Source organism: Oncorhynchus masou, chromosome 21, assembly GCF_036934945.1.
Source record: "Oncorhynchus masou masou isolate Uvic2021 chromosome 21, UVic_Omas_1.1, whole genome shotgun sequence".
NCBI lineage: Eukaryota > Metazoa > Chordata > Actinopteri > Salmoniformes > Salmonidae > Oncorhynchus > Oncorhynchus masou.
The window spans coordinates 10108073-10123358 of record NC_088232.1 but is presented as its reverse complement, the minus strand read 5'-3'; the positions used below and the strand labels follow the sequence as shown (position 1 = coordinate 10123358).

Below are 15286 nucleotides of genomic sequence, written 5' to 3'. Positions count from 1 at the left end.
CCTGTGTGCGTCTCTCCACAGGGACTCAAGGCCATGGACTCCAACGGACTGGCCGACCCATACGTCAAGCTCCACCTCCTGCCTGGAGCAAGCAAGGTCACCACAACCTCCCTATCCCTCATCATCTTCCACATTAGTGGTACCCAGTCTATTAGTCGTGTGCGTGTGTGTGTGTGTGAAACAGCTTGCCTCACAGCGAAGTGCTAAATGGTCTTACCCAAACCACCATGACGTATCGAATGGACGGGAGAGTGCTTACTGTAATCCAAAACGAATTTGAAGTACTGCAGCTTTCGATAGCATGGCACTTAAGATTCCTAGAAATGATTGCCGTACTTTCATGGACATGGTACATTTTGAAATGATTCCAGTTGTGGATAAAATGTTGAATTCGGAGTGCTTCTCTGCTGTTTTTCCCGGGACAGACAATACCACCTGTGAGGTTGGTCAAAGCACTGGGCTTAATCAGTGTTTTCCATAAGCAGCGGTGTTCGGCTCAACAGACGATAACAGACTCATTATCTGTGTTCGAATACTTATACTAACCGCACTAACTGTACTATTTGTGATGTAAATTGAGTATATAGAATGCTTATTGGTCACAGTATGGATATAGTTAGTGTGCCAAAAGCTCCCGGATGTCGTACTACATTCGCCAAATGAATGAAGTATATGAAGTATACAAGCAGTGGACACTATTTCCGTACTTTTAGGGCCCAAAATGACATTCTTTAGAAAATGGGTGTGGCTTCACATCGTATGCAGATTTGAAGAAAACGCTGGAAAATATGCTGCCGAAGTCCAACGAGAGTGGATACAAATTCATCGCTAGGGCGAGTGAAATGGTCAGAGTGAGGTGTTCTCTCATATGTGTCTGGAAATTGCTAGCAAGCTAGCCAACGTTAGCTTGAGTGCTTGACTGCCATTGTCAGGTTAGAACGCTCGAATCAACCCTACTCCTCGGCCCGAGCGTCCAGTGTGAGCTCAGAGAGCGAAACTCTCTGAATTTATGAACGCCCAGAGCACACTGAGTGCTCTATGGCACTCCAGATTGAATTTAAGAACACACCCGAAGCCATAAAATGTCTAGCTAGTAATTTGTTATACTAACAAGCTAGCAAGAGGTTGCATAGCAACAGCATCAACTTCCGGTAGACAGGCGAAGAGCTAGTACACTCAATTGAAAGGATACCACTCGTTTACAGTATACTAAAATGAACTAATAGTATATAGTATGTAGTATATACTCATTAAGTATGTAGTATACAGTATGCTAGCATGGGTATTCGAACACAGCTATTGTCAGCTGGCTACTTATTTCAACTAACTAGGCTTCTTTTCATTTAAAAGTTTAAAAGCGTCCTTAGCCAGCAGCCATTTTTGGGCAAACAGGAGAAGGAGTGGGGAAGTACCGGTAGACAGTTAGGATCCTGTTCCTGTTGTGTCCAGTTGCGGAGGGAGGAGTTTAATCTCAGGGTCCTTAGTTTAGTGTTGAGCTTGGAGGGAACTATGGTGTTGAACGCTGAGCTGTAGTCAATGAACAGCATTCTTACATAGTTGTTCCTTTTGTCCAGGTGGGAAAGGGCAGTGTGGAGTGCAATAGAGATTGCGTTATCTGTGGATCTGTTGGGACGGTGTGCAAATTGGAGTGGGTCCAGGTTGTCTGGGATGATGGTGTTGATGTGAGCCATGACCAGCCTTTCAAAGCATTTCTGTCACGCCTGCTCCCGCTCCTCCTCTCTGGCGCTCAAAGGCGCCAGGCTGCCCATCATTACGCACACATGCCACCATCATTACACATATCAGCGCTTGCTGGACTCACCTGGACTCCATTACCTCGTTGATTGCCCCTCATATATCTGTCTGTCCCTCGGTTAGATCCCTGTGTCAGCATTATTGTCGTAATGTCGTTTTGTTCCCTCTGTCCAGACGCTGTTCTTGTTTTGTTATATGTCCATTGTTTCATTAAATGTTCTTTCTCTGTACTTGCTTCTCGTCTCCAGCGTCTGTCCTTACAATTTCATGGCTACAGATATGAGGGTTATTGGGCAATAGTCATTTACACAGGTTACTTTAGCGTTCTTTGGCAAAGGGACTATGGTGGTCAGCTTGAAACATGTAGGTTTTACAGACTGGGTCAGGGAGAGGTTGAAAATATCAGTGAAGACTGATACAGCTCGTATTTGCCCTATACAGCTCGTTCAGTGCGGTCATAGTGCCAGCATCGGTTTGTGGTGGTAAATAGACAGTTACTCTCTTGGCATATAGTATGGTCTACAGCTTATCATGAGGTATTTTAACTCGGGTGACCAGAACCTCGAGACTTCCTTAATATTAGAGTGTGCGCAGCCGCTGTTGTTAACAAAAATACACACCACCCCCCCCCCCCCCAACCTTACCTGACACTGCTTTGCGGACTTGACGATGCATACGAAACCAGCTAGGTGTATATTATCCCTGTCCTGGTCCAGTTCTTCCGGGTCCCGTTGATAGGATCATCTCGAACAAAGCTCTTCTAGTTTGTTTGTTGTATTTTCACTAATAGAACTGGGGGTAGAGGCAGATTATTTATTTGCCGAACGTGGTTTTGTCAGGGTTCCCGCACGTTGGCCTCTCTTACGTCGCCTTTTCCTCTTCTGAGTCTCTGGGATTAGGGCCTGGTCCGGGGATCGGCAGTATGTCCTGCGCCGCTGACTCGTTGAGGTAGAAATCTTCATCCAAATAGAGGTTAGTGATGGTTGTTTTCTGTCATAGGGAAGGATGACGGAAACATTATGGAGGTAAACGGAACGGAAGCGCATCGGTGAGAGAGCCGTTCATTTGGCTACCTAATTTGCATACGGGCAGGCTAGTACTGCTTTCTGGCGAATATCTGCAGATATATTATATTCAATCGTCACTGCAGGAACAATAGGTGGCGGAGAGAGAGAGACTCATTCTCTTCCAAAATATGATAAAATAAAAGAGATTGAAGGTTAACAAAGCTAATGTCATGATACTTATTGCTATAGGCCTACTGATCTGATTAAAGTGTCCAGTGGCGATTTTAGCATGCAAATGCAAAGTGGGAAAAACTCAACCGATTTTTTAAGCTGCATGCCAGAAAAGCCACTACACAGCACAACACTAAACAATACATTTAATGCATTATAGCAGTGACAAACGGTGCCCACAAACTGTTCGGGTGTACAGAAAGCTGTCCTGTCAGCTGAACTTTCCTTTCAGCATCATGGAGTGAATCCTTACCACCGCTACACCTGGCTATCAACGGGGCCTCATCTGGCAGCGAAACCGTTCAGTCAGCCTAATTTACTACTTTAAAAAAATATATAGCTGATATGGCTGACTTGCTTAAATAAACATGGCTATTACTGACTCCTTGTGGATTTGTGTAACTCTATAAAGACAAAAGCATTCTCCTTCAATAATAACGAATACCGACTTTTGGACCATACACAAACATGATTATATTTATGTTCAGTAAATTTGTCATGTTTATTATCACACTTAGCTCTATGTATGAGCAAGTGCTTATTCGTTCAGAGCACTTTCAAACTGTAAGATTAATTCAGATAGATGTTAGTTCAGATAAATTCTAGCAAGATGTTGAGGCCTTAACTTTACTCTTCTTTGTCACCACAAATACAGAGAGAGAGAGAGAGAGAGAGAGAGAGAGAGAGAGAGAGAGAGAGAGAGAGAGAAAATGACGGTATCTCGGCTGCGAGCATACCATTTGAAGTGCTTTATTGTGTGGTCTTAAAAGTAAGGAAAATACAATCACGGGGCTCCACTTTTATAGACAATATACTGACGCAAAGACAGAGCATTGCACAAACAAAACAACCCTCGCAATATGAACTGGAATTACGTGAACTGTTACTGGCAAACATGGTTACAGGCCATCGTATACTATGATGGTCTGGTATATAGAGAACCACGTAAGCAAATTATAATAGGCTACACAAAGTAAGCGAAACAATGAAATGCATCATTCTAACATCGCCTAAGATGATGAATAATATGGATTGGTATATTATTCATCATCTTAGGCTATGTTAGAATGATGCATTTCATTGTTTCGCTTACTTTGTGTAGCCTATTATAATTTGCTTACGTGGTTCTCTATATACCAGACCATCATAGTATACGATGGCCTGTAACCATGTTTGCCAGTAACAGTCTCTTCAAAGACCTGTACATGTATAAGCAATATAACAATGGAGACTGTGACATAAGGGAATGATGAGCAGATAATAGTCAAGCCGTAATTTCGATTAAGACATGAGTGAGCGGAAATGTACAGCGACAGAATTCAGAACATGGGCCATTCTTACAGTATTCTCCCTGTACACCAAGTCAGAACCGTAGGATAAATAATGTCGGGAACATAAGCAGACAATGAAAGCTCTTACAATATTCGATGATGACTTTCTCTAAAACAGGCTATAGGCTACATGTGCACCACCAAGTCAGAAGAGTAGGCTAAGTTCTGAGGTGGAGAGGGACAAAATTTTAGGGTGAGACACATGGGCTACTAACAGCTTACTACACATACACTTACTTTTTTAGCTACAGTTATTCATACAGTATGTTCCTGGCATACTTAAAACCATTTTCCTGCAATTCTATATTGTTGTTTCTCAACATGTTTGCTTGACAGAACACATTTTCTCTTAGGTTTTTGCCAAACAAACTAAATTGAAAGAGTAGACCAGATGTACAGTTGAAGTCGGAAGTTTACATACACCTTAAGCCAAATACATTTAAACTCAGTTTTTCACAATTCCTGACATTTAATCCAAGTAAAAATGTCCTGTTTTAGGTCAGTTAGGATCACCACTTTATTTTAAGAATGTGACATTTCAGAATAATAATAATCACATTCCCAGTGGGTCAGAAGTTTACATACACTCAATTAGTATTTGGTAGCATTGCCTTTAAAATTGTTTAACTTGGGTCAAACGTTTTGGGTAGGCATCCACAAGCTTTCCACAATATGTTGGGGGAATTTTGGCCCATTCCTCCTGACAGAGCTGGTGTAACTGAGTCAGGTTTTTTAGGCCTACTTTTTCGCACACGCTTTTTCAGTTCTGCCCCCAAATTTTCTATAGGATTGAGGTCAGGGCTTTGTGATAGCCACTCCAATAACTTGACTTTGTTGTTCTTAAGCCATTTTGCCACAACTTTGGAAGTATGCTTGGTCATTGTCCATTTGGAAGACCCTTTGCGACCAATCTTTAACTTCCTGACTGATGTCTTGAGATGTTGCTTCAATATATATACAAATTTTTCCCTCCTCATGAAGCCATCTATTTTGTGAAGTGCACCAGTTCCTCCTGAAGCAAAGCACCCCCACAACATGATGCTGCCACCCCCATCTTTCACTGTTGGGAAGATGATCTTCGGTTGCAAGCCTCCCCCCTTTTCCTCCAAACATAACGATGGTCATTATGGCCAAACAGTTCTATTCTTGTTTCATCAGACCAGAGGACATTTCTCCAAAAAGTACGATCTTCGTCCCCATGTGTAGTTGCAAACCGTAGTCTTACTTTTTTATGGTGGTTTTGGAGCAGTGGCTTCTTCCTTGCTGAGCGGCCTTTCAGGCTATGTAAATATAGGACTCGTTTAGCTGTGGATATAGATGCTTTTGTACCTGTTTCCTCCAGCATCTTCACAAGATCCTTAGCTGTTGTTCTGGGATTGATTTTGCACTTTTCGCACCAAACTACATTCATCTCGAGAAGACAGAACGCTTCTCCTTCCTGAGTGGTATAATGGCTGCGTGGTTCCATTGTGTTTATACTTGCGTACTATTGTTTGTACAGATGAACGTGGTACGTTCAGCCATTTGGAAATTGCTCCCAAGGATGATCCAAACTTGTGGAGATCTACACATTTTTTTCTGAGGTCTTAGCTAATTTCTTTTGATTTTCCCATGATGTCAAGATGCAAGGTAGGCCTTGAAATACATCCACAGGTACACCTCCAATTGACTCAAACTATATCAATTAGCCTATCAGAAGCTTTTAAAGCCATGACATAATTTTCTGGAATTTTCCAAGCTGTTTAAAGGCACAGTCAACTTAATGTATGTGAATTTCTTACCCACTAGAATTGTGATACCGGGAATTATAAGTAAAATAATCTGTCTGTAAATAATTGTGTCATGCGCAAAGTAGTAATGTCCTAACCGACTTGCCAAAACTATAGTTTGTTATCATGAAATTTGTGGAGTTGTTGAAAAATGACTCCAACCTAAGTGTATGTAAACTTCCGTCTTCAACTGTCGTTTTTGAGATGTAGTTTTTGCCACAATAAATTACATTTAAAGAGTAAACTAAACTAGTTTTTCTGACCAAATTACTAATCTACCACCTTCCCTCAAAGTTCCATGCACAGTGATTGACAGGTCTGAAACCCTACCAACTCTGTGATTCACAAACATCCTGCCCCCTCTCCTGACAGTTCCACCCACAGTGATTGATTGACAGGCCAAACTGTTAAAGGTCAATACAAATTGACACATTGGTTTCCTTACCCTAAGTGTCCACAGCATCAGTAAAATAGTCAGTAAAATACATATTTGAAGAAAAAACATAATTGTGGCAATTCATATCTTCCAGTAAAACTGTAAATGGTTTTCATCTCAAGAGAAGACAGGTTTAAACCTGCTAAATTGTACTTTTTTTTGTTAGATCTGTCATTCTCATTGAACGCAAGTCTAAGAAGCAGTACATATGTTCTATGTGCGCGATTTCTATGCTTCCTGTTCTTAAGTTTCCTTTTTGTGTCTCTTTACAACAGACTGAATTCAAATTACTTTCAGTAATTTTAAATGTAAATTAATGTCTTTCTATTCAATACCACAACTTATTTTACAAACCTGGGAGTTAAAGCTGTTAAAGTTTGGGGTGGCAGGTAGCCTAGTGGTTAGAGTGTTGAGAGTGCAAGATCAAATCCCTGCGCTGACAAGGTACAATTATGTTGTTCTGCCCCTGAACAAGGCAGTTCACCCACTGTTCCTAGGCCATCATTGAAAATAAGAATTTGTTCTTAATTAACTGACTTGCCTAGTTAAATAAAGGTTAAAAAAACATATTCAATAATTTAGCTGTGTATTTCGGGTTGGCATCAAGGAATTAAAATGTACCGGAGGCCACCAAAATAGAGCTTGTTCTGCAAATTTGATTTACCCTAGCCCGGGAACTCTACTTTTTCTATTTGACTGGCTAGTCCAAATGTCAAAACTGGGCTTTGGCTTTAGGGCTAAATGTAACTAGTTAGCTAATGTAGCATGTTGACATGCTACGTTGACTGAAAATGAGTTGTTTTGGCACTTCGCTGGTTAATGTAACATTTCTCTGTGCTCCACAGCATTGTTTTGGTCCCATTTTACTGGCTTTGTTGAGATTTTTGGAGTTGTTGTTCTTGGGAATGGTTGGGAGGTTTGGCCGCTGACACAATCTTCTCAGGTTGATTGTTGCTGGTGGCCATCTTGGGTTTGGGTCAACATCAAAGTAAGTTGTGATAGCCGCATGGAGACAGAGCCAGACAGGTATTATAAACACTATGTCTGTGGTCGAACCCAAAAAATACAGGTCTGCTTCTGGTAATTCCCCCCCTCCTCCTTTTGTTCCACACCGTATTTCTCCATCCTGCCCTCCGTCCCGTCTCTGTCACTATCTCTCTACCTCTATGTGACCCTCTATGACCTTGAAATAGCAACACAGTGCCAAGAGAAGGGCGGGAGGTAAAGGGGTGAGAGAAGGAGGGAGCTAGGGGGGTGGATGGGGGGGGCAGCAGCAGGTGGTTGTCATGGAAACTGTGCCGATTGTTACACTGCTCACGTCAACAGGCGAGTGTAGATGGGGGGGGGGGTTATACGTCAGCACATACGTAAGTACCCACAAACCCCCGTTTGGTAAATATCAACCACATGAGTCTACGGCGCCGAGGAGTGGGGAGCACGTGAGCGTGAAACAGAGGATGACAGGCAGCGAGGGACTCACACGCATACACACCTCCTTGCACACACAGGGGCACGAGCACACACACACACTTTCCCTCTCCCCCTTTCTATTTTTTTTCTTACTTACACTCACACACACACACACACACACACACACACACACACACACACACACACACACACACACACACACACACACACACACACACACACACACACACACACACACACACAGGGAGAGACTCCCACATAGATACACACTCCTTCAGACACCAGCTTCCACACATACAGGGGCACAAGCTGATTCCTCCTACTAAAGGACCTCCGGACTCACATGGACAGCAACACCTGACTAAACACACCTCCACAGAAACACACACTTGCTCTCTCTCTCTCTCTCTCTCTCATGCACAAAAACATAACAAAAACATAATACACACCATTACACACTCTCTCCTAACTCACTCACACATTGCACACATCACACAGAGAGAGAGAGAGAGAGAGAGAGAGAGGTGAAAAGATTGAGAGAGAGAGAGAGAGAGGTGAAAAGATTGAGAGAGTGAGAGAGAGGTGAAAAGATTGAGAGAGAGAGAGGTGAAAAGATTGAGAGAGAGAGAGAGGTGAAAAGATTGAGAGAGAGAGAGAAAGTGTGAGAGAGGTGTAAAGATTGAGAGCAAGAGCGGTGAGAGTGGTTCTAGGTATCTTCCCGGCTCAACGTTCTCGTCTGCTCCCTGTCCCAATTGTGGCGCATGGAGAATGAGATTTCTGAGTCACAGTCTTAGCCAGTTGTGTGTGTGAGCTCGGGGAACAGGGGAGAGAGGGAAAGGAAGAGAGGGAGAGGGTCCATATAGACGGATGCGGGGAGAGGGAGAGGCTAAGAATGAAATATTTAGGGGAACATGTAACAGCATTGATGACGGGAGGAAGGGGGCGGGGGAGAGAAAGAGAGATGGAGCCAGGCAGGCAAAAAAAAATTTTATGACACCATATGCTGTTTTGGCCGGGATGTGCCTGGGGGTATCGATGGAAAAGCGGAGATGAGAAAGAGGGTGAAAAAGAGTGAAGGATGAGAGAGAGAGGGAGAGAGATGAAACGAAGTAGGGAGGAATGGAGGAAGAGAGAGACGGGGAGAGATTTGAGGAAGAAAGTGAGAGATAGAGAAAGGTTTAGAGAGAGAGAAGGATGGAGAGAGTGAGGCAATTAGCTCCGGAGCACCAGAATGCCCCGGGGAGTCGGGATTTAGGCTCGCGCTTGAGCGACTTGGGAGTCTACAGTCCTACGCTCTCTTGGTGTGTTTGTGCACGTCTGTGTGTGCTTGCTTGCATGCGTGCGTGTGTGTGTGTGTGTGTGTGTGTGTGTGTGTGTGTGTGTGTGTGTGTGTGTGTGTGTGTGTGTGTGTGTGTGCACTGGGGGGATTCAAGACCAAGTAAGTGAGGAAGCGTGCCTGGTCTCGGCATCAAAACAAGACACAGCCGTTGTGTAACCAAGAAAATAAATGAAATATGTAAAACAGCAGCACGTCCTGGAGGCAACATATAATAGAAAATAGTAGCTAGAAACGGCCAATGTGATAACCCTGCCTCCTCAATCATTCATGAAGGGGAAGTTAGCGTAGCAATATCGGACGCTAACGCTGGGCCTTTCTTCATTGAGAGGCTTTGATTTTTCATGCTAATTGTGTTAGCGCGGGCTCATTGACAGGTGTGGTGTGTTAGCGTTAGCGCAGTGCCTGTTTGCAGGTCTGGCCGGTAGTGGTGCTAGTGACAGGCTAGGTGAGGCAGACAGACAGGTGACGCGGGGAAGCCTCATGTCCTCCTGTTCTCCTCTATAAAGTAGGTGAGCAGATGTCTACCATTTCCTGGGGGAAGGAGATAAATTACGTTTCCTCTCTCTCTCTCTCTCTCTCTCTCTCTCTCTCTCTCTTTCGCTCTCTCTCTTTCGCTCTCTCTGTCCTTTGCTGTATCATCTCAATCTATCTATCACTTCCTCTCATCATCCTACCCTCTCTGTGTGTCTCTCTCTTCCTAATTATTTCCCTCATATCTCTCTATCATCTCAACTCCCTCTTACTCCACCCCAATTGCGCTCTCCCGCTCCAACTTATTGCCTCACCTCTCTCTCTCTCTCTCTCTCTCTCTCTCTCTCTCTCTCTCTCTCTCTCATATCTCTTCCCACCTGTCACTTTCTCAGTCCCCCATTTCTTTCCCCTATGCTCCACACCCACTATTTTCTATACTTTTCATTTCTCTCTCCTCTCTCCCTCTTTCAACCAATCCTTTCTCTCCCCCTTTTTGAACCTCCCTTCTCCATTTCCATCTCTCATCCCTCTCTCCTTCTCATTTTCGTCCCCTGCAGGCAAACAAGCTCCGCACCAAAACACTGAAGAACACTCTGAACCCGGTGTGGAGTGAGACACTGATGTACCACGGCATCACCGCTATCGACATGACCACCAAAACCCTCAGGTACTGAACTACAGAGAACTACAACTCCTATATGTATGTTATACTGGCATATTTTATAAAACAACTTGCCTACAGTTCCCAGAGGGCCATCGGGCCAATTAATTATCCAGCGGACGAACAAAAAAACTGCCACACACACTGGCCAACTGTTCCATTAGCAGTCGCCGCGGTAACACAGCCCCCTCATTCCTCAAGTGCTCTTGATACAGAGCGCTGAAGTGATGTAGGTCGAGCGCGGCAACTTTGTGTGTGTGTGTGTTTGTGTTTGTGTGTTTGGCACCGTCATGATAATGCAACAATGTCAAACCCATGCCTCAGGGATATACACACAGACATAGGCACACACACACACACGTGCACACACACACACGTGCGCACACACACACACACACACACGCACGCACATACAATGCCTTCAGAAGGTATTCACACCCCACAACTTTTTCCACATTTTGTTGCGTTACAAGGTGGAATTAAAATGGATTTAAATGTATTTTTTTTGTTGGCAATCTACCTAAAATATTCTGTCAAAGTGGAAGAAAAATTCAAACTTTTGTTTAAAAAATATATAAAATAAAAACACTATTAAATCTGGATTACATAAGTATTCAACCCCCTGAGTCAATACATGTTAGAATCACCTTTGGCAGTGTTTAAAGCAGTGAGTCTCTCTGGGTCAGCCTCTAAGAGCTTTGCCAACATGGATTGAACAATGTTTGCACATTAGTCTTTAAGGAATTCTTCAAGCACTGTCAAGATGGTTGTTGATCCTTGCTCGACAACCATTTTCAAGTCTTGCAGTCAAAACTGTAACTTGGCCACTCAGGAACATTCAATGTCATCTTGGTAAGCAACTCCAGTGTATATTTCGCCTTGTGCTTTAGGTTTGCTGAAAGGTGCATTTGTCTCCCAGTGTCTGGTGGAAAGAAGACTGAACCAGGGTTTCCTCTAGGATTTTGCCTGTGCTAAGCTCTATTCCATTTATTTTTATCCAAAAAAAGTCCCCAGTCCTTGCCAATGACCTGCATACCAATAACATGATGCAGCCACCACCATGCTTGAAAATATGAAGAGAGGTACTCAGTGATGTATTGTGTTGGAATTTCCCCAAACTTAACTCCGTATTCAGGAAATAAAGTTAATTTCTTTGCCATATTTTTTGCAGTTTTACTTGAGTGCCTTGTTGCAAACAAGATGCATGTTTTGGAATATTTGTATTCTTTACAGGCTTCCTTCTTTTCACTATGTAAATTAGATTATATTGTGGAGTAACTGCAATGTTGTTGATCCATCCTCAGTTTTCTCTGTTTGCGGCCATGGTCTCATGTTGAAATCCTTGGGTTGTTTCCTTCCTCTCCGGCAACTGAGTTAGGAAGGACGCCTGTATCTTTGTAGCGATTGGGAGTATTGATACACCACCCAAAGTGTAATTAATAACTTCACCATGCTCAAAGGTATATTCAGCGTCTGCTTTAAAAAATCTGACCCATCTACCCAATAGGTGCCCTTCTTTGCGAGGCATTGGAAGAGCTCCCTGGTCATGGTGGTTGAATCTGTGTTTGAATTTCACTGCTTTACAGATAATTGTATGTGTGGAGTACAGAAAGGTAATTCAAAAATCATTTTAAACACTCTTATTGCACACCTAGTGAGTCCATGCAACTTATTATGTGATTTGTTCAGCAAATTTGTACTCCTGAACTTATTTAGGCTTGACATAACAAAGTGGTTGATCACTTATTGACTCAAGACATTTCAGCTTTTCATTTTGAATTCATTTGTAAAAATGTCTAAAAACATAATTCCACTTTGACATTACGGGATATTGTGTGTAGGCCGGTGACGCACAATTTCTATTTAATTCATTTTAACACAGCAAATTGTAGAAAAAGTCAAGGGATGTGAATATTTTCAGATTGCACTGTACACACACTTCTCACCCCTTATTCTAATGCAACCGGTCTGCAGTGTGCGCTGGACAGATACCCTCTGGCATGCAGTCAAGGGCAGACACTGGGCAGAGAAGCCATGTAGCGCCCCCTCCCCACAGACACAAACACACACCAAGCCCCCCTCCAAACACACACACACACACACACACACACACCAAGCCCCCCTCCAAACACACACACACACACACACACACACACACACACACACACACACACACACACACACACACACACACACACACACACACACACACTCCATCTCTTTGTAGATAAGGATTCAGGAAAGACCCTGAATGCCCGGGGAACCCACCTGACCTCCAGCCAAGGATACAGCTTCCAGACACAGGCCAGCACAGAGGTTAGGGAGTGTCAGGAAAGGGAGGACAGAATGGAAGAGGGAGAGGGAGGGGTGCCAAGAAAGAGAGGATAAAATGAGGGGAAGAGGGGGATGCCAAGAATGAGGGAAGAGAGAGAAAGGGATGCCAAGAAAGAGGGTATAGATGAGGACAGACAGGGGGATGGAAAGAGAGGAGAGGAGAGAAGAGAGAATTGGGGTTCCTAGAAAGAGGGGATAGAGGTGGAGAAAGAGAGGGAAACGGTGGAGAGAAAGAGGCACAGTGCTTGGGAGAGGGGGAACATGTTCAGACGAGTAGGAGAGAGATATAGAAATAGATAGACAGTGGGGGAGTGGATGCAGGGCAAAGCATGAAAGAGAGAAAAAGTTGAGGGGAGAGAGTGATAGATGAAAAGAGAAAGTAATCACTGGGAATTTGGAATTAGCATAGCATAGGCAGTGGATGTGAATGGGGAATTGTAGCGTAGCATAGAGTGGATGGGGTAGGGAATTGTAGCGTAGCATAGAGTGGATGGGGATAGGGAATTGTAGCATAGCATAGAGTGGATGGGGATAGGGAATTGTAGCGTAGCATAGAGTGGATGGGGATAGGGAATTGTAGCGTAGCATAGGGTGGATGGGGATAGGGAATTGTAGCGTAGCATAGAGTGGATGGGGATAGGGAATTGTAGCGTAGCATAGAGTGGATGGGGATAGGGAATTGTAGCGTAGCATAGGGTGGATGGGGATAGGGAATTGTAGCGTAGCATAGAGTGGATGGGGATAGGGAATTGTAGCGTAGCATAGGGTGGATGGGGATAGGGAATTGTAGCGTAGCATAGAGTGGATGGGGATAGGGAATTGTAGCGTAGCATAGAGTGGATGGGGATAGAGAATTGTAGCGTAGCATAGGGACTGATAATGGTAATATGCATTTAGAATCCAGCAAGGACTTTTATTGTGTGTTATAACTTCAGGCGCAAGGCAATAGCTGTAACTTAAATTGTTAAAAAATGCTGCTCCTATACTTGTTAGTAAACTACAGGGTTGGGTCTTGGCAATTGTGCTGTAAATGTCCTCCTCTTATGTCATATTTCTCTGCTTCAAACAATAAATGTATGCCAAAGGGGAGATATTCACAATAAAAAAAACTTTTGCATTCTCCTAACTAATGGTTAAGGTTAGGATTGGGCGAGGGGAAGTTTATCCTAGATCTGTACCCAGGGGAAACTTGAACCCGCGGCATCCTACGGTCAGTCAATGGAGAGCTCCACAGCGGTGTAGAAAAGGTTCTGTTGGCTCGGTGTGACAAGACAACGGCCTCCTGGTTCAGCACCTTGTCATAGCCCAGGCAAGACCGACAGAGTGCCAACCTGATGGCAGAACTACATTGTTCCCACCTCTCTATCTCTCGACAGTAGAACCTCAAAGACACAAACCTCAGAAGACCAACCAGTCAACTGAACAGGCAAGATCAAACCCCTCCAGTGCAGATATTAAATTAAGAAGAAAAAAAATGTCTGTCTGCTACAGACAAACGTAAAAATAAAATAAAAAATGTGCTGAAGCACATGAGCTATTTATAATGTCTGGCTAAATTATTAGAGAACACAATAAATCCTTTTCTGTAACGGTTTGATGCACTGTGAATTTCAGACACTTCGGTTCAGACCTCCATCCAACATGTTCCCATCACTGAGGTCCTACTGTGTCTCTCGACACCGAGTATACAAAACAATGATATCTCCATGCCTTAGACTTACCAGGTGAATCCAGGTGAAAGCTATGATCCCATATTGATGTCACTTGTTAAATCCACTTCACTTTGTGTAGATGAAGGGGAGGAGACAAGTTAAAGAATTATTTTTAAGCCCCGAGACAATTGAGACATGGATTATGTGTGTGTGTGTGTCATTCAGTGGGTGAATGGGCAAGACAAAATATTTAAGTGCCGTTGAACGGGGTATGGTAGTAGGTGCCAGACTCGCCGGTCTGTGTCAATAACTGCAACGCTGCTGGGTTTTTCACACTCAACAGTTTCCTGTGTGTATCAAGAATGGTCCACCACCCAAAAGGACATCCAGCCAACTTGACACAACCCGGGGGGAAGCATTGGAGTCAACATGGGACAAGCATCCATGTGGAAACGCTTTCGACACCTTGTAGAATGACACATAAAATGGCGACTGATCCCGTTATATAAGAATTGGTCAAATGCATGTTACTGTGACCCTGAGGTATGTCTCACACTGAGAAAGATGCAAAGAACACGGTTTGGGTGAAATTGTGTGAGAGAGAGAGAGAGAGGTTTGAAATAGAGAGAGAGAGAGAGCAAGAGAGAGAGAGAGAGAGAGAGCGAGAGAGGTTTGAAATAGAGAGAGAGAGAGAGAGAGAGCAAGAGAGAGAGAGAGAGAGAGAGAGAGAGCGAGAGAGGTTTGAAATAGAGAGAGAGAGAGAGCAAGAGAGAGAGAGAGAGAGAGAGCGAGAGAGGTTTGAAATAGAGAGAGAGAGAGAGCAAGAGAGAGAGAGAGAGAGAGAGCGAGAGAGGTTTGAAATAGAGAGA

At 43.7% G+C, this 15286-nt stretch overlaps 1 protein-coding gene across 1 annotated transcript in view; it reads left to right on the top strand.

Moving 5' to 3' along the window:
• Positions 1–15286, top strand: part of LOC135507795 (double C2-like domain-containing protein beta) — a 49097-nt gene that overhangs the window by 16285 nt on the left and 17526 nt on the right. The window contains exons 4-5 of the mRNA XM_064927455.1: positions 22–96; positions 10328–10437. Coding sequence (XP_064783527.1) covers positions 22–96; positions 10328–10437 — 185 coding nt within the window. The remainder of the gene's footprint in view (positions 1–21; positions 97–10327; positions 10438–15286) is intronic.